This window comes from Myotis myotis, unplaced genomic scaffold (genome assembly GCF_014108235.1).
Source record: "Myotis myotis isolate mMyoMyo1 unplaced genomic scaffold, mMyoMyo1.p scaffold_m19_p_1, whole genome shotgun sequence".
NCBI classification, from domain to species: Eukaryota; Metazoa; Chordata; class Mammalia; order Chiroptera; family Vespertilionidae; genus Myotis; species Myotis myotis.
In genome coordinates, this window is record NW_023416313.1 from 220,014,282 (window position 1) to 220,034,412 (window position 20,131).

The following is a 20,131-nucleotide window of genomic DNA, read 5'->3' on the forward strand; positions in this document are numbered from 1 at the left end:
AGAGGTGAAGAGCAAGTGCTAAGAAACAAATGTAAGGAACTGAAAGAAGGCAGGAAGGCTGGAGCATAATGGGAGTAGAGGGAGGAGCAGAGAAGGAAACAGGGGCCAAATCATGTGTGGCCCTGCAGGTTATGATAAGGTGTTTGGATTTTCCTGACAATAATGGGATGTCTGTGGGGTGCGGGTGTGTTAAAACATACAAAATATAAAGTTTACCATTTTAACCATTTCTAAGTCTATAGCTCAGTGGCATTACACATATTCATTGTTGTGAGGGGTTTTTAAGCCAGGGAATGAAGTCAACTGATTTCAAAGTCTTAGAAAATTCAGAAAAGAATAGATTGTGTGTGTGTGTGAAATCCAGAGGTCTGTATTTAGTCCTTATTAAAAATCTACAAAAACTTATTTAATATAGAAACCATATTTATACAAGAAAAAAAAGTCCATCACAACCAGTTAAGATTGTTTTAACGTTTAGTCTAAGTAAGACTAAGTAAATGAATGATTAAGAATTTTACTCAAGAGAGTTCCTAATATTCACAATTAAAGAGCTATGCTTTAAGAAATGGAATACAGTATATTGTTTCCTACTGTCAGAGGAATTCGGAAAGGAGAATTCCTTGGTATAAAGGAACTGAAAATGCTTTTAGGGATACCCCTACTCCAAACAAGTCATTTTACAAAGATCCCAAGGTCCTAAGTTAAGATATAACAAGGTCAGATACTTTGGGTCAGTGCCCTCTAAAGAGGAAATCTGATGGTTTCTAATATGATTCCCCAAACCACTGGGCTTGCTGTTATTGATAATTAACCACTAAGTTTAATAGAATGGGACCTGCTAACAATATACTTAGCACTTGGAAACGGTTCCTTTCCTGTACTGAAATTAAAGCCCACCATACACAGGAAGGTACAAATTTATACAACAGAGTCCATTAACTTCCATGACCTCCCCACATCTTCCTAATGTTTTGCTAACAATAGGGAAATGTGTGTTATTTTCAACATCCAAGTTACGTGTAAGACAGCAAATTTTAAATATACAAGGTTTGAGTATTTATCCATTATTATTAAATACAACTCACGGGTAAATGTCCAGATCCTAAAATTATAAAAAGTTTTCACTTTTGCACACTCTTCCTATGGGAAGCAGTTAGAGCAGGGTTCATAAAATGGTCACCTGGAAAGAACAGATCTGGAGATAACAACAAAAAGCAGATCTTAAGAACTGTTTGTTCTAATACCGCCCCCTTTTCTTTTTGGCTAATAACTTGTTATGGGCCCTAAATTTCGCTGCCTTAAACCAAACCGACCTAAAAAAAACCTAAAAAACCAAACCGCCTTTCGAAGCAGAAAGGAGTCTGGCATACTTTCAAAATATTATTTTATTTATTCTCTTCCAAAAGCCCAAAATGCCGGGAGGTAGGTCAGGAGCTCTGACCTTTTCCTGATATGGATTCTTCTTTCCCCACTAAGGGAAGTCGGCTGTTGAAGGTGGGAGGGAGAAGAAAGGGTTAATAATGTGGACTGGGGAGTCTGACAGTGGAGGCTTTATCAGTAAACCAGGCCTCCAGAGCTACCAGGTCAGGAATCAGGATCTGACTTAGGCTGCCCCACGTAGACGTCATTACTTTGGAGAGGACTTCTTTGGCTTTGCTCCATGGAAATTTATGTTTATAGCATTCCTACTTAGTGATAAATAGCACGGCCAAAAAGAACTTGAAAATCCACAGAAGAATGGCAAATGTGTACAACTAGTGATTGTTGACATACCTGAATTTTTTGAATACATAACATTATAAAAAATTTTTTTTAATATATTTTTATTTCAGAGAGGAAGGGACAGGGAGAGAGAAACATCAATGATGAGAAAAAAACCACTGATCGGATACCCCCTGCATGCCCCACTGGGGATCGATCAGTGACCTCCTGGCTCATGGGCTGATACTCAACCACTGAGCCATGCCAGCCAGGAAACACTGAAAACATTTTAAGACATATCCATTCTCTTTCAGAATACTGATTCAAGTATCAAAAGTTTTCTGGTCTTAGATGTTTTGCTCAATCCAGCACAAAGCACTTCTGTATTTGTTCTAACAAGATAATTAAAACATCAACAGCCTTGAGTGAAGGCCACAATTTTTAACTACCTGAAACATCAAGATTTTAAAGCCTTCTTAGGTCTTTCTCAAAACTAAATGTTTTAAATACTCAGCTTTTATCATTAGCCTCCCCACTCCACCTAATGCTCTAGTTAAGTGGTTTAGTTTACAATAAGCTCCATAAATAGTATGTCGCTCCTATACAGTAGTGATGAATAATATTGTGCCCCTAATCAGGCAAATATTGAAACAGTCATTAATTATATGCCAGGGGGGGAAAAGAAAACATGGGCCTTGAAGCGATGAATTAAGAATGAAAACAGCCCTAGCCGGTTTGGGTCAGTGGCTAGAGTGTCAGCCTGCGGACTGAAAGATCTCAGGTTTGATTCTGGTCAAGGGCACATACCCGGGTTAAAGGCTCGATCAATCCCCAGTGTAGGAGGCAGCCGATCAATGATTCTCTGTCATCATTGATATTTCTCTCTCCCTCTCCCTCTCTGAAATAAATAAAAAAATACATTAAAAAGAATAATGAAAAAAAAAAAAAAAGCCCTAGCTCAGCGTTTCTCAACCTGTGGGTCGCGACCCCTTTGGTGGTCGAACGGCCCTTTCACAGGGGTCGCCTAAGACCATCCTGCATATCAGATATTTAGATTACGATTCATAACAGTAGCAATATTACAGTTATGAAGTAGCAATGAAAATAATTTTATGGTTGAGTCACAACACGAGGAACTGTATTTAAACGGCCAAAAGGTTGAGAACCACTGCCCAAGCTGGTTTGGCTCAGTGGACAGAGCATCAGCCTGTGTGGACTGAAGGGTCCCAGGTGCAATTCCGGTGAAGGGCACATACCAGGGTTGCGGGCTCTATCCCCAGTAGGGGGCGTGCAGGAGGCGGCCGATCAATGATTCTCTCTCATCATTGATGTTTCTCTCTCCCTCCCTTCCTCTCTGAAATAAAAAATAAATAAATAATGAAAACATAGTTGAACTGTGATTAAATACTGAATGTGTTCAGCCTTACCTGGGCCTTAACCGTCTCATGTGAAAAATAAGAAGGTCCTGTTATCCATACAATGGAGCACCATTCAGCCATAAAAAGTACATCCACAACATGGGCGAACCTTGAAAACAGACTAAGCCAGACACAAAAGGCCACATACTATATAATTCCACTTAAATGAAATGTCCAGAACAGGCAAATCCAGAGAGACAGAAAGCAGATTAGTGGTAGCCAGGGGCTGGGGGGGAGAAGGAAATGGGGAGTGACTGCTAACAGGTATGGTGTTTCTCTTTGGGATGATGAAAATGTTCTGGAATTAGATAGTGGTCATGGTTGTACAACCTGGTGAATATATATTAGAAACTACTGAACTGTGCATATGTGAATTATATCAATTTAAAAAAGGAAAAAGCAGATATCTAAGGACTTTATAACTTTCAGATCTAAAACTACCCTATAGCTAGTGCTGTCCAATTCAAAGGCATCAACCATAGGTATTACTGTTACTCTGGTGGTAAATCAAAGATGGAATATAAGCAAAAGAAACCGATAAAACCCAAATATTTGGTTTCCACAAACATGCGGGGCCCTCATTCAGCTTTTTTTTTTTTTTTTTAAACCAAAAGGCACTAATAAGTAACTAGAGTCCTGAGAATATGACCCTATATATATATACAGTTACTTTTATTAACAGGTTAAGCGCCCAGCCTGTTTTGTCTCCTGGAAGAAAGTAGTGTCTGTCACCGGAGACTGACATGGTGCTTAACGTGTTAAGAACTTGGGGTTAGACAAAACTGTCACCTCACAGAACTCATTCCAACCTAAAAGAATGTTTTAGTGAAACTCTAGTGTAGTTGAAACTTTCGAGACTAGGATCAAATGAGAGCAAGTATGTGAAGCAGTGAGTACATTGCCTGCGCGTGCGCTCGCTCGCTCTCAGCTTAACAAATAACCTGCTTTGATTTCTTTTATAGATTTTTATTGATTTCAGAGAGGGAGAGGGAAACATCAATGATGAGAGAATCACTGATCAGCTGCCTCCTGCACGCCCCACTGGGGATTGAGCCACAACCTGGGCATGTGCACTGACCAGGAATCCGACCGTGACCTCCTGGTTCATCGGTCCACACACTCAACCACTGAGCCATGCTCGCCGGGCTGATTTCTTACCTCTTATCAATTAGCTCCTTATTTCAGGTCTGAAGATGAAACTACAGTGTATGCAGAATTTTTAACTTGGGACATGTAATAGCTAATTCCCAACTATTTAGCTTCTCTTTGGCAATAATTCCAAACCACAAAAAGAGGGCTAGTTTACCAAAAAACATGTTAGGAAATAGGCCATATTATGTTATTGCCATCAAATATTTACCACCTTTTATGCACAGAGGACTCTGTAACACCAGACATTCTTTAAAAAAAAAAAAGGGGGGGGAGGGAGTGGGGGAGACAATTACCCCATACTGTGCAACCAGGTAAGCAGCCGCTTGCACATGGATAGTAATGAATTTTAAACTAGACTTAAGTGTAAATTAACTCCCATTAGTCAAGCCCTGAGACTTTCCTCCCTGACTGATTTGATATGTACCACTTCATCAAGTAAAGCCTCATTATCAAAATTTCAAGGTCTTCAAAATAGGTTAGCAATTTGGTAAGTTCAAATGCAGAATCTGTAAAATTCCCTGGTTTTCTAAGTTACCATAAAACCAACATGATCATACCATAAGAAAAAGTAAATTTAATGTTACGTGGTTAACATATCTCTACCTAAATAGCAAATTTCAAAGAAATCCACCATTCAGCCCACTCAACATAACCAACACCTTTTCTCCCTCCCTTATTCCATGCCTATTAGTGCAAAAACATATACTCAGTGGGCACTTATTCTGAGCTACCAAAACATACAGAAGGCATCTTTTGATAATCATTAGGTCCTAAAGTAAAGAGATTTCATTTTAACTTAGAGCTCCTGCTAAACTAAAGGCCCTCTGAAATGCAGAGCAGCGCCTGTTAGCACTTGCTATTGAGATTATGGCAGCAGCTCTGATCCCCTTTGCTGAGTTGTGAGTCACAGGTCCATCCAAACAGCTTTAGTTATTAGTTATCTCAACTTGGGGCTTTCAATAGATACCACCAGACCAGCTTTTCAGTGCAATCTTTTTACCTTCTATTTAAATCATTCCTCTAACTTCAATTTAACTTGTTAGATTCACAAATAAGATACAGACATAAAAGAACCTGCCTTTTGAAAATCATAAATACCCTATATAAGAGATTTACACATGCCTTAGATGTTTTTCTGGCCTTCGTTTAAAGCAGTATTAAAATAGTAAAATGACGCTTTTCTGGAGTACTTTTCACGGGAAAGATAAGGTAGCTTTCTACCAAGCATGCAGAGGCTTACAGTACTCGATTTTATTTAGTGGTACAGCCAACCAACTTATTTGCAAAGAGGCAAACAGTACTTAAAAAACTTCCGGAATCGTCAAGCGCTAACCATTATCTCCAAACATTCGCGGCCCCCCTCCACGACGTGCCGCGGGGGAGCGCGGTCCAGGCCGGGCCGACACGGTGACAGGCCGGCCGACGCCAAGCCCGCAGACGCCAGCCCGACGTGCCGCCCAAGTCCCGCCCCGCGAAGACGAGCGCGGCCGCGGGCGGGGCCCGGCCTGCGCGGTGCGTGGGAGCAAAGGGCCCGGGCACTCCCGCCCCCTTCGGAAGCCGCCTCCCGGGAGCAGAGGAGGGTCCGGGGAAGGGGGCGGGGGCGGCGTGAGGGTGAGCGACGCCCTCTACAGGAAGGCGGGGGAAAGGCGGCGGCGGGACGCGCTGCCGGGCCGGGCGCGAGATCCGCCCGCCCCACCAACGCCCTCTTCGCGCCCCGAGCCCTGGGCCTCGCGGGGAGCCGGGCGGGCGGGGGCCAAGGACAACGAGCCGACGGGCCGTCCGTTGGCCCGAGCGCGCCCCGCCCCGCCCCGCCCGCGCCGCGGGGCCGCCCAGTCCAGGGAAACTACGCCATTGCGGCCTAGCGGGCGGCGCCGCTCCTCCGCCGCCATCTTTTCGGGCCGCGGCCGCCGCCCGCCGCCCCCGCCGCGGCCCGCCCGCCATCTTTTGGGGCCGCCATACTTGCCCTGCGAAGAAGATGGCGGCGCCCATCACACACATAAAACATGGCTTCCCTTCAAAACAAAAACATCCCGGGGGCCGGCGCGGGCCGGCGCGCGCGGTCGCTCACCTGAGGACCACATGGTGACCGAGAACTCGCCCTCCAGGGTCTTGATCTGCACCTGCTTCTGCTCCCACTTCTTGTTGCCCGCGTCCGCGCCGCCGGCCGTCCCGGCTCCGCCACCGAGGTAGCCCTTCTTGCCGCTCTTCTTGCCGCCGCCCTTCTTGACGCGGCCGCCGCCCGACGACGAGCCGCCGCCGCTTTTGCCGGCCGCCGCCACGGTGACCAGCGTCTGCTCGATGTAGTCGTCGTCGCCGCCGGCCGGCGCGGGCACCGGGATGAGGATCTGGTCCTCGAAGCCGTCCTCGGCGCGCAGCCCGTCGGAGTCGTCGCCGCCCACCACCTCCTCGCGCGTCTGCACCAGGATCACCTCCTGGTGGTGGTGCACCTGGGTCGGGTCGTCGGTGACCAGAGGCTGCAGCGCGATCATGGGCGGGTGGTGGTGGTGGTGGTGGTGGTGGTGATGGCCCATGTGCCCGTGGCCGCCCCCGCCGCCGTGGTCTCCGCCGCCGCCGTCCTCATCGTCGTCGTCCTCCTCTTCCTCGCCCACCACGGTAGTCTCGATGGTCTCCACCGGGATAGTCTCCACCTCGATCTCGTGGAGCTCCACGATCTCGGCCGGCATCTCCGAGCCGTCCGCGGCGATGTAGAGGGTGTCGCCCGAGGCCATGGCTGAGGGCTCCTCCGCCACGGCCGCGGCGGCCTCGGCTCCGAGCGAGGAGGCGGCCGGCCGTGGGGAAGGAAGGCAGAGGGAGGAAGGCGGCGGGCGGGCGGGGGGAGAGGGGGCGGGCGGCAGGGGGAAGGGGCGGGCGCGGCGGCGGCGGCGGCGGGCTTCCCCGCCTCCTCGCCTCGGTGCGCCCCGCGCTCGCTCGGCCGCTGCTCACCCCGGCGCCCCGCCTTACCGCGCCTCGGCCTCCTGCTCTGGCCGCGCCTCCTCCCGCCCTCCGGGCCGGCGCTCCGCTTCCCCCTTCCTCCTGCACCTCCGCCTCCTTCCACACAAATACCAACTCCTCACCCCGAGCCCAGATCTGGCCGCCGCCGCCGCCGCCGCCACACTGCGCTCGAGCTCGCCTCGCGAGACTTCCGCGCTGGCCCGGCCCACCCCGCCTCGCTCCTACTCGCCAGCTTGCCCTCTCGCTCCTCCTCCTCTGCCAATCGGTCAGCCGTTCGCCACTGAGGCCCCGCCCACTCTCCCGGGCTCCTCCCGGATTGGGGCAGGCGGGACGGCCCCCTCGCGCGCTGGCTGGCCCGCGGCGCGTGATGTCACTGCGCCGTCGCCGCTAGTCGCGCGACTCCCGCCCTCCGCGGTGCAACAGTGGCAAAACCCGTCGCCCCAGGCCCGGCCCGCACTCGGGATCCGGGCGTCGCCGCGGCAGCCGCTACCTCAGGAGCTGGTGAGCGGTGCGCGCGGCCCGGGGCACCGCGGGGGAGGGCCGGCCGGCCGAGCGCGGGGATCGGAACCGGGGGACCGCGTGGGGAAGCTGGCGGCGCGTGCGAGGCAGCCCCGGCGCCCCAATAAAGTCTGTTTTGACGAGACACGCCTGAGCCTCCTTTTTCTCGCGGGACGGCGTTTGCTCTTGGCGCCTGTCTTCGGGCAGGCGATGACGGCCGCGACAAAGGTGGGCGGGCAGCAGGAAAATGTCCGCGGTCTGCGCGCTCCCGCATTGCCCCGCTGGGCCCGGGGCGGGGCGCCGATGGGCCGCGCGGAGCGGGCAGGTGGACGTGGCGCGCGGAGCCCCCAGGTCTGCCGTTGGGAGGGTGTCCGTTATCCTCTTCTGACCCGCGGAAACCTGGGGCGGAGCCGTTGGTGCCCGCTTCCCGATAGAGCTTAGAACCAGGGTCCCGGGCGGCCGCTCGCTGTGCCGCCCGGCTCCTTCTGGTTTTCTGCAGTTTCCTTCTGAGCTTCCCTTTCTTCGCTCTCCAGCCAAGCATGGCTTCCCCTGACCCCAGTCTTCACCCATTTCTCACATCCACAGATGCTCCGCCTTATGCCCACCAGGCTTTGCATCGGTCTCTTCTTATAAATAACACCATTTTCCCGCCCTGTCCTTCATTCTACCTGCCGCAGAGCCTAGATTTTTCCTGGCACGAGTTAGCGGGGCAAGTTGAACCTTCCTGAACAGCCAGCTGCATTGCAGCGAAGTGGTTTTGCCCGTTTGCTCTTTGGGCCTGGTTTCAAGCAATAGAAATAAAGGTGCGCTGATTTTTTAAGAAAGCCATGAGAAACTGGAAACTTGGGACGCTGTGTCTTCGCTGTGCGCGTTTGGCCCACGTGAATTTTCTGAACGTGTATGTTCTCCATGTTTTTGTCTTTTGGGTAGTGTTCTTGCAGTTGAAGCCCCTGATTATATGAACTGTAATACATTAATCTTAGATCCAACTTGTTAAAACAAGTTGGTGTCCTTATGGGGCCATATTAGGGAAATATTTGCATTTTGATTAAGTGACTTGATCAGTCTTAATTCCTATTTATTTCTAAGTGGCACGGGGCGTGAATTTTGAGAATATTATTGTAAAGTAGTGAAAAATTAGATCATTTTGAATCTGAGATTTAAAACCTGAGTAATTCCCCTTGGAATGCTGCACCCACACAGTTTGGCAAAGTCAAATCTGTTGAAATACGTCCTTTCTAGCTTGTAAATTCTGCAGAAATATTTCACATATGAAAACCAGTTGTGGGAGAATTTTTGTGGTTTAATTTCCCCACCTCTAGTAATTGATGGGAAAATGTCTTTGCAAGTTGTTGATACTTCCCCTTAGAGAAAAGAAAAGGGAAAGTACCCAATTAGGTAGTCTAGCTTCTGTTCACAGATCTGTAGACTACACAGGCCAGCGTGGAGAAAGCTGAAGGGTTTTTCAAATAGGAAGGTGGTAGGTGTGAGGTGCTTCTACATGCTATCCTAGCACCTGCTCATGAATAGTATTTTTTGTTTTAACTTGCCCTGGAGCAGGTGACGTGTTAGACTGGCCTCCAGTTTTCTGTGGTGAGAGATGTTCTTGTCTTCCTCTCTTTAGCTGTGGAGTATCTTTTGGCTCAACATGCACTGTCCTGAATCAGCTCTAGCCTGCTTGCACTTGCTGCTAAAAGTGAAAATCAGTTTAAAAGATAAGGTTAAATTGCAATTTCAGAGACATGAAGCTTTAAATGTAGAGATAATCTCACTTTTATTATGTTCTGTTTGAGCAGAATGAATTGGACCAATGAGCATTCCCTCTGAACTTCTAGAGTCCTCCCCCTCCCCCTCCACCTCCTGCCCCCAGGACAGATGATTTAACATCACTTAATCTGGTATTTCTCTTACACCACCAGTGTTTTTACCCTTCCCACTTCCACAGGCCGTGGCTATGTCTGTCTACAGCTCACTGCTTTGCACATAGAGTTATGAGGTGGAAAGCACTGACAGAGGAGTTCTGTGGGGTAGTGCTTGATCCTCCCACCTGTCTCAGAAGCTCCAACTTTGGCCCTGGCTGGTTGCACAGAGGTTAGAGCATCAGCCCATGCACAAAAGGGTTTCAGATTCAATTTCCAGGCACATACCTGCTTTGCAGGTTGATTCCCAGCCCCATCACAGCATGGGTGAGAGGCAGCCAATCAGTGTCACTCTCACATTGACATTTCTCTCTCTCTCTCTCCCTCCCTCCCTCCCTCCCTCCCTCCCTCCCTCTCTCCCTCCCTCCTTTTCCCTCTCCCTCCCTTGTTTCTTTCCTCCCTTTTACTCTCTCTAAAAATCAATGGGAAAAATATCCTCAGGTGAAGATTAACAAAAAATAAATATCCCAGCCAGCATGGCTCCGTGGTTGAGCAAGGGCCAATGAACCAGGATGTCACTGTTCCGGTCCCAGTCAGGGCACATGCCCAGGTAGCAGGCTCAATCCCCAGTAGGGGGCATGCCTCTCATCACAAATGTTTCTATTTCCCTCTCCCTCTGAAATCAAAAATTTATTATAAATAAATAAATAAATAAATAAATAAATAAATAAATAAATCACGACCTATATAATAAAAGGCTAATATGCAAATAGACCAAACCGGACCAACAACTGTTCGCTATGATGTGTGCCAACCACTAGGGGACACGCGCAGAACATGGCAGGCATAGGCCGTGGTGGGATAGTGGAGCAAGTGAGCGGGAGCGCCGGTCACTGTCATTGGGGTGAGCCTCTGGTGGTTACTGAAAATTCTTTGCTCCCACATGCTGCAGTCCTGCCCGGTGCTCACGCCTGCTGCTGGCCCCGCTCACACCCGCTGCCGGTGCCTAGCACAGGCCCTGATTGCCCCTCAGAGCTTCTCCACCTCCCCTGCTCCTAAGGGGTGATCGAGGCCGGCAGCCGCCTCTCGCACCCACTACCAACGACAGCACCGCTCACACCTGCTACAGTTCTGGAGCTGTCACTCACACCCACTGCCGGCACCAGAGCCACCACTTGCACCCTCTGCCGGCACCCGGTGCTGGTTCCGATTGTTCGATTGCTCAGCGCCATCAGCAGGTGGGAGCAGCGGCTGCTGGCCCCAATCGCCCTTGAGGGCTTCTCCACCTCCTCCTGCTCCTGGGGGCAATCAGGGCAGCATCCGCTGCTTGCACCCACTGCTTGTGCCGCCTCAATCGCTCCGTGCTGTCAGTGGGTGCGAGTAGGGCTGGCGCTGTCAGCACATGGGAGTGGTGGTGGCAGGAGCAGGGCTACTGGCTGACGGGCCCTGGGGCCATGGCAGTAGGGGCCAGGTAGGGGTGCAGAGGATGGGCTGAGACCCACCCCTGTGCACACCTCAGCCTTGTGGCCCACAGTTCCTTTCAAGGTGCACAAATTCGTGCATTGGGCCCCTAGTTCTCCTATATAATAAAAGGCTAATTGCAAATTGATCAAATTGCGGAACAACTGGTTGCTATGACGTGCACTGACCACCATGGGGCAGCGCTCAATGCAGGAGCTGCCCCCTGATGGTCAGTGTGCTCCCACAGGGGAGCGCCACTCAGCCAAAAGCCCTGAGCCAGGCTCACAGCTGGCAGGCCAATGGCTGGCCAGCACAGTGGTGGTGGTGAGACCCTCTCCCGAGGGCTCCCGTACTGCGAGAGGGCGCAGGCCGGGCTGAGGGGACACTCCTCTCCCCCATCCCCCACCCCAGTGCATGAATTTCATGCACCGGGCCTCTAGTACAATAAAAGCCTAATATGCTAAGTGTCTGACCGTTAGTTCAACCAGTCGCTATGATGTGCACTGACCACCAGGGGGCAGATGCTCTGACCCATAGGTTAGCTTGCTGCTGGGGTCCGGCCCATCAGGACTGGGCGAGACTGGGCAAGACAGGCTGAACACGCCCTGGAACCCTCACATGGTCCTTCCCCAGCCCTGATCATGTATTGGTGGGATCCCTCTCCTGGCCTGTGCCCTTGCAATCTGGGACCCCTTGCGGTTTCAGCCGATCCCTGCAGGCCATGCCGAGGGACCCACGGGTCATGCACGAGGCCTCTAGTAAATAAATAAAAGCTCCAACTTTGTACAAAGCTTCCAGTCTACTGTGGAAATTAATGTCAACTACAGAAGTAGAACATTAAAATCCTAAGAGCTATATAAATGTGGATGACTCTGGAGGAGAGTCCCAAACAAGATTAACCCCAAGAGGCCCACACCAAGACACTTAATAATTAAAATGACAAACGTTAAAGACAGAGATAATCTTAATAGCAAGAGAAAAGCAGTTAATTGCCTACAAGGGAGCTCGCCATAAGACTGACAGCTAAAGTCTTCTTGACTTTGGACTAACATTGGGATTTTCCAGAGTGCCCTTGGAAAAAATCTCAAAATATATGTTCTCTCATGAAAAAAATAGTAAACTAATTAGGCTTATTTGATATGTTCATTTATATAGGAAGCATTGTCAAGAAGTGATCGTAATTTTTAAGGGTATATTTGTATGAAATTCCTAAATGTGATATATCAGATACAACTGTATAAGTCACAATTCTAAAATGTATACCACTGAATTCCTTGTTAATTGTATTACATATATTTTAAAATACATATATTTTTATTGATTTCCAAGAGGAAGGGAGAGGGAGAGAGAGAGAAACATCAATGATGAGAGAATCATTGATCATGCTGCCTCCTGCATGCCCCACACTGGGGAGAATTGAGCCTGCAACCCAGGCATGTGCTCTGACTGGGTATCGAACCTTGACCTCCTGGTTCATAGGTTGATGCTCAACCACCGAGCCATACCAGCTGGGCGTTAATTATATTGAATTGTCATCAAAAATAATTTCCTTTACCACAAACTAATTTAGCTGCCTCATGAAATTGCCCTGCTCTGCATCAGTTACAGTATGGAGACTGGTTGACATGGATGGGGCCAGTGTTCAAGGAAACCTGCCCAGAGAGGAGCTCATGGTCTCACTGCAAGGCAGTATTGGGGTTTGCAGCTAGCGCCAGCATTTCCTGCCCTTGCTAGGCTGCAAAGCCTCTGTTCCAGTTCAGATCCATGCTGAGTTTCCAATAAAATATTTAGGAAAGTTAAGATGAAAATTCATGTGTGTGCATCTAAATTAGTTGCCCCTAGTTTGGATTAGTACAAGTTAAATGAAAAATTACAGATGTGTGAGGTTTTCTTTCTTTTTTTAAATATATTTTATTGATTTTTTACAGAGAGGAAGGGAGAGGGACAGAGAGTCAAAAACATCGATGAGAGAGAAACATCGATCAGCTGCCTCCTGCACACCCCCCACTGGGGATGTGCCCACAACCACGGTGCATGCCCTTGACCGGAATCGAACCTGGGACCCTTGAGTCCACAGGCCGACGCTCTATCCACTGAGCCAAACCGGCCAGGGCGTGTGCGGTTTTCTTAATCATTTAAACTATAATTATTTTTCCTAATTGGGGGATCTATGAAAGATGAGCTATTAAAGGGATAACTCTCCAAATCAATGCATATTATTAGATATGGAGTTAAATTATGGTGAAATGGCCTAACTGTAGATGTCTATTAAGCCCACCTAAAGGTCTTAGTCAAAGTCTTTTTCTGGGGCTAAGTGGTTTATTACAGTAAATGAACCTGGTTATTGCCCATAAGTATAAGGGAAGTTGAAATCTTTAATAATAGATGAACCTCAAAAAAGGGCTTCTGTCTGGAGTGGCACACGTAGGGCAGGGCAGCTTGATTGTTCACGTGCATAATCGACATCAAAAGATTTCAGAAGCAAATTTTTTTTGTTATTTCGGCAGCTGGTGATTGTTGGTCCTGGCACTCCTCCCCTCCACCCCAAATAATAATAATAGACGAGCCTCATTTTCCTCTAGCTTATTGTTAGAATGCCCCTTCAAAGCAGCTACACCAACTTATTTGTATGGCAGTTGCTCCTGCCACTGCCCTTCCAAATGAATGCAACCTGCACACTCGAGCAGAAGGGGCAGAAAGTTCTCCTTCAACCCAATGTAACTCTCCACCACACTTGTTTCACAGCATACTTACTGCACTGGAAGAAACGGGATGTTGTCTTATTCCCGTGCTGGTGGGTGTGAGGCAGGTTAGTGTGGTGGAATGGGGAGGGCTCTAGTGGACTGGGACTTAACCTTGTTCTCTGCGAGAGTGAGCGGAATAGGGTTTTTCGTTTGTTAAAGAGGACAGAACTAGGATTAGGTGAGCCCAGTGTTCCTGCCCCACTTGTGAGTACCTGCTCTTGCAGTGTGAGCAAGAGAAACAGCTGTCTTCAGGAAGCCTGCAGTACGGAGGGGAGGTAGGCTGTGGACAGACAGCTCACAAATACTTGTCTTGGTTCTAGTCCTAGGAAGTAGAGAGGGCGGGGCCCAACCTCATCAGATAAAGGCCTGGGAGAGCTGAACAGACCACACCGTGCCGAGTGCAGCGCTTAGCTTTTTCTGTGTTAATTTCTATATGAAAAGGGAGTAGATAAAATAAGTCAGGTGATAAAATTGTAAACATTTGGGACAAGCCAATAACACTGAGGACAAAAGGGTATTTTTAGCCTTGGAAATTCATCAAATGAATCCACTGAAACTGCTGTTGAGGATAGTTGAGGTTTCTCAGTACTTGTTTTCTAACATCATGTGCCACCCTCCAACCCGCTTTTTATGACCCTTTCCTTGTTCAAAATTCCCACCTTAATTTGGGGATTAATCCTGGAGGTTATTTGGGAGTTTCAGGCTTTGGAAGGTAGGACAGCTTGGAACTGATCAGTGGGAAGGACAGACTTGAGTCCTCAAAACTTGACTTCGGGTCCTGGTCATGCCATTTATCGTCCAGGTAACATCAGCGAAGTCCTGGAACCTCTAAACTCTGCATTTTCCCAGCTATCCAATGGGCCGAGCACTGCCAGTGCCCAGGTTATAGGAGAAAGCGGAGATGGTAAGTGGAGTGCCCAGCTTGGGCAGGAAAAGTTTCTGCTCCCCAGGACTGGTTCGGGTTTCTTCTCACGGTTCCTTTTCATTGCTAGGCGAACCAGCCCTGCCCGCACACCTCCACTTCTGTGCTTATGCTTTGCATCCACTGCCAGCTTTGGGGCTAAAGCTTACAGACAGGGCCCAGCTTACTCACAGGTGTCTTAGAGCAAATGAGAACTCATTTGCCGACCAGACTTTTTGTCATCAGCAATAGGTTTTTAATCTCTCGGAGCTAGGTGGATTACTTTCTATTAAAAGTAGAGCCCTGACCGGTTTGGCTCAGTGGATAGAGCGTTGGCCTGCGGACTGAAGGGTCCCAGGTTCGATTCCGGTCAAGGGCATGTACCTTGGTTGTGGGCACATCCCCAGAGAGGGTGTGCAGGAAGCAGCTGAATGGATGTTTCTAACTCTCTATCCCTCTCCTTCTCCCTTCCTCTCTGTAAAAAAAAAAAAAAATCAGTAAAATATATATATTTTTTAAAAGTAGAATAAACAACTTGCTTTTCTGTTTTGTGTCAATCAGAACGCAATTTCTCAACGTTGGAGCTCCTTTAGGGAGTGTGTCTATATCTGTGATCCAGCTGCTGTGTTCCTGGTCACTTTCCCCCTGTGACACGGGTGCTTTGGATGGGGAGGGTAAACCCAAGAAGACTTGGCAAAGACATTATTATGGTGGGTCAGCAGCTGCCACTCGACAAAACAGCAGCCTAGATGTGCAAGACCGACAAGAGGAACACCATCAGCCTCTTCTCTCCACGCTTCAGCAAACCACAGCCCAATTCAGAATTGTCACCAAACCGCCATGGCACTCTTCCTGGCACAGTTCTTCCCTCCCTTAGGTCATGTACAGTTTTAAACTTGGGTTGAAAGGATGGGGTGGGGAGGAAGGACTTCATTATGTTGTAAACTATGCCATCCTGTCTCTGCCTGAGGATGGATTGGAGTGACCATGTACTATTTTGCTTAAGTGGCATTGTCATTGTAAGAATGCACTCTTAGATTGCCTGAATCTTTCCTTTTTTTTTTTTCCTTTTCACTGAAATTATTAGGGTCATACTGGTTAACAAAATTATACAGGCTTCAGGGGCACAATTCCATAACACATCATCTGTACACTATATTGTGTGTTTACCACCCCAAGTTCCTGGTGACTTTCTGACAAAGTCATGCAAAGGCAGTGCTTACTCTGCCATGATTCAAGGCTAACGCCATCGCAGATGCCACCCTCTCTACCATCTCAACTTCTCCCGTGTTCATTGAAGACTTGGCACTTAATCTACAATTTTCCTCCTAAACCTAAGCCATACCTGACCCTTGGTTGACTTGAGCCAGCACAGCCTCCTTACATGTTGGCTTTCTAACTTGTTACTCTCATTTCCATCTCTTCAGCTGCCATGTCCTTGTCATGCTTACGAACAACACCACATCTGGAATTTTAACTCCCCATATCCCATCCTCTCTGACGCTCACACCTTCTGTCCCGTTACTGCTATACTTCGGCCTCACACCTTTCAATCCCTCTCTTTCCCAGCACCCTCTGCCGCCAGTACTACTTGTGTCTGATGAAATGTCACCAAACAACCCACTTGTGTCTATACTTCTGAAACCCTGGAGTCTCCTGGAAACCCCACCGGTGTACATAGATTTTGTCTTGCCTTATTCGTGGTCTCCGGCATCAACTGAGTGTGTGTCACTTGACAGCCCTTCCTATTTGTCCTAAGTCAAGCTCCCTGCACCATTTTGCTCAGCAAATTCTCCAAATGACTTTCCTCAAAATCCTTAAGAACTCTGCTTCTGTCCATTTCTCATCCCCCTGCAGTAGCCCAATGCCCTGGCCTCCTGCTTCATGGACACTGGAGGGCTCAGAGTTTGTTTCCTCCCCTTGTGCCGTCTCCCTGCACATTAACAGACAAGCCCCCTCCACTGGCAGTGCTGCTCCATGCTGAGCCCGCGTCCTCCACCTGTGCCCTTGCCCCCTCTCCTCCCTCATGTCCTGCTCGCTCACTCGTCTCCTCCCATGCGCCTGCCATTTTCCTGGCTCTCTTCCTTTGCATTAAGTCCTGCTCCTTAAACAAGACTCTCATGACCCTGCCTCCCTCCAGCCATTGCCTTATCGCCTTCCATTCTGAGACCAGGTTTGTTGTAATGGTCTCTACTTACCTGTTCATCCCGGGATCGTGTCTGCAGCTGTGTGCAGACATTCTGTCATCTGCCTGGTCTTGTGCCCAAACAGGTGAAGACTCCTGATCTTGACTCTTCCTGTCTTAACACTTGACATGGTCTGCCTCTCTGTCCCTGGGACTTCCACCACTCTCCTTTTTCTTCACTTCCTGTTCACTTCCCGTCTCTGACTTTTGCTTCTCTTGCTGCTCTGCTGGTTCTGCCTGTCCCCCTGGGTCATCTGATCCACTCTTGTGGCCTAACAAGCACCTGTGTGCTGACCGTGCTGAGTTTCTGTCTCTATCTGGGTTCTCCCCAGAGCTGTAAGTCCATGCCCCACTGTTCCAGGCCGCCCTGCTCCTGTCCCACAGGCTCACTCTCACGGTCCACCGACCTTCCTCCGCCCTTCCTCCTTTCCGCAGGTGTCTCTCACCAGCTGACTCCTCTCGCTCCCGAATCCTCACTGGTGGCCACCAACTCCGGATGTGTTTACCCCCTAAATATTTCTCAAGCGGACTTTGCTCCATTCCTGCTCCTCCTGACCGTGCAGGCCCTGGCTCTCACCGAAACCTTTGCTAACCAGCTGCTCTACCTGCTGCAATCTTCCTCCCCCAGGCACTCCTGAACTTTTCTAGCATGCAGATGCAACACACCCTCCCCGATCATTGCAGGGGTTTCTGGGGGCCTCAGGGCCTACCAGCTCCTCGGCAAGGCATTCCAAAACCTCCTGGCCTCCTTTTCTGTCCTGCTACCTCTGGACTTCATTTTCCTCTGCCTGAGATGTCCTTTCCCACCTCCTCAACGTTACTCCTCTTTCCAAACAGCCGAGACGCCGCTAGGAGCTTTCCCTGGACAGGTGTTTCCACAGCGCTCTGGCCCAACTGCAGTTGTTCTTACGTTATTACAAAAGGGGCTGTAATGTGTCTGCTGTCCCACAAAACCACACCTTTGAGGGCAGGGAAGCAGGGCCAGCCCAGGTAAGATATGGTTGGGACCAATCAGCAGAAATAGCTGGTGATGCTACTACCTGTGCCCTCTGCCCTACTGCTTGGAGAGTCAGGTCCAGGACCCTTGGCTGCATTAAGGAAACATGGCAGAGTAGAAAAAGGAGTTCTGAAAGCAGACAGGCCTGGATTCGAACATTTGTTCCATCAGTGATTAGCTATGTGATCTTATGTGAGTTTCTTAACCTGTCTGGGCCAGTGTCTTATCTGTACATTAGGACTATTAATTACTGTTTAAGATTGCTGTAAAGTTTGAGTGAAATAATATATACAAAGCCCCTGACATGTAATAGCTGCTAAATAAATGTCTTTATCTGTTACTGCTATTCCTCTCTCCCTCCTGCTCCATCCTGACATCCGGCCTCACGGAAGTTTCCTTGTTCTTGCCCCTTGGCCTTCCTGCCTTGGCTCACACTCCCTTCGTGAAGGAACTTCCTCACATCCACCAGCCCCCACTCGTTCAGATCTTCCAGTTGGAAAGAACCCCTTCCCTGGGCTCCTGTTCCCCGCAGTGTGTGGGAGTCCTCACGACTCAGTCAGCTGGACTCGTAGATGGTTCCTGGGTTGGAAGCTCCTGGAAGGTAGGGGTGTTTCTTCTACGTTTTTGCAGCTCTTTATGCTTCTGAGCTCAGGGCTGGGACATGCGGAGACTTAAATAAATGGTGGCTTACTCTGAGGGGGTGGCAGGCGGGGGAAGGCTTCTCACCGGGCTGAAGAGTTGTGAGTCTGCACATCAGCTCACTTGTCCTTAAGATTTTGAGTGATGGGAATTTGCAAGCAAATCATCATTTGTCTGGAAATTAGACACAATTCTAGAAAATTCACTTCAAACAGTGAAAAAGCATCCATCTTGGAATTAGTTCATAATGTGAAGAAAGACTATTGCTTGCCCCAGACTGCATGAAGTGATGTGCATGTCTCATTATCTTTCAGAAGCATATTCAAAAGAAAGCCTTTCAGCACACTGAGCTCTGGAAAGATCATCTTATTTTGACCAGCTCAGATGAAGCTGACATAATCTTTCAACCAGCCCTCTCAAAGCAAACACATTACATGTAAAATCCTGTTAGCACAGCTACCACAACAAAGAGAGTGCATATAAAATGACCATCTCCTGTCAAAATCAATGCCTTATTGATGGATGTATTAACCCAGTGGGTAGCAGGTGATGGGCATACAAGTAAACATCTATTTTATAATCAGACAAAAGGTAGTAAGCCCTGGCCGGGTAGTTCAGTTAGTTAGAGCATCATACTGATGCCCCAAGGTTGTGGGTTTGATCTCCAGTCAGGGCACATACAGGAAGCTACCAATTCATAAATAAGTGAAACAACAAATTCATGTTTCTCTCAAATCAATAAAAATGTTTTCAAAAGTAAAAATATGGCCCTAGCCGGTTTGGCTCAGTGGATAGAGCGTCAGCCTGTGGACTCAAGGGTCCCGGGTTTGATTCCGGTCAAAGGCACCTGCCCCAATTGCGGGCTTAATCCCCAGTAGGGGGCAGCCAATCAATGATTCTCTCTCATCATTGATGTTTCCCTCTCCCTTCCTCTCTTAAATCAATAAAGATACATTTTTTTAAAAAAGAGAACTAAAGACAAACTTAAGGTTGAACTCTGAAGCGAGGAGGAGGCTGGCAGCCCACATCTGGGTCACTAGGGAGTGGATTGTTGCCATCACAACTGGGCGCTGGAGTTGGAGGTGCTCCGGGAGCATGGTGTCTTGTGTTCACAGTGCAGTGCACGGAGCTCTCAGGTACGGGAGGTCGGCCGGAATCACCTCTCTCACAGACCCACTGTCTGTGACTGCCGCTGCGGCGTCCTGTCCCCCTTCCTCCACACCCCGCTTCCTCTGCACCCAGCTCTCACCTCTTCCTCCCTTATGCGTCTTGCCTCCAACTTCCCCAGCTTTCCCGTCCGATCATTTTTCCTTTCCCATCCCCCACACCCTTCTTCCCTGCGCTGGGCCACTCGGAGCCTGTCTCCTTAACGCAGTCAGTGTATATGTTCACACTCGTCCCGTTGATCGGCCGTGGCTTTCTGTGTTGTTCATAGAACCAGCCAATGAGTTATGGTGCGGAGCTTTTTTTTCCCCTAGAAAAATTCCAGCCCAAGTTATGTTTTCAGTCCATGGACTTGTATTGATTTTTCTCCCCATGGAACAGTGATCTACAGGAAAGCCCCACCACCCTGTAAGTACAGGCGGGAAGGACTCCCAGGGCCTCCGCTGTGTGCACAGAGCTG

At 49.0% G+C, this 20,131-nt stretch overlaps 1 protein-coding gene and 1 non-coding gene across 10 annotated transcripts in view; one reads left to right on the forward strand and one right to left on the reverse strand.

Moving 5' to 3' along the window:
- Positions 1-7,127, reverse strand: part of YY1 (YY1 transcription factor) — a 33,102-nt gene extending 25,975 nt beyond the window's left edge. For all 9 annotated transcript variants that reach the window (XR_004968819.1, XR_004968826.1, XR_004968822.1 and 6 more), the window contains exon 1: positions 6,340-7,127. Coding sequence is in view for 3 of the 9 variants with exons in the window: in XM_036317164.1 (XP_036173057.1) it covers positions 6,340-7,000 (661 nt within the window). In the remaining 6 variants the exon portion in view is untranslated. The remainder of the gene's footprint in view (positions 1-6,339) is intronic.
- Positions 7,128-13,436: 6,309 nt separating this feature from the next.
- LOC118662099 lies at positions 13,437-13,575 on the forward strand. Its single transcript, XR_004969591.1, has one exon. It is a non-coding gene; the product is annotated as a U11 spliceosomal RNA (small nuclear RNA).
- The last annotated feature ends 6,556 nt before the right edge of the window (positions 13,576-20,131 follow it).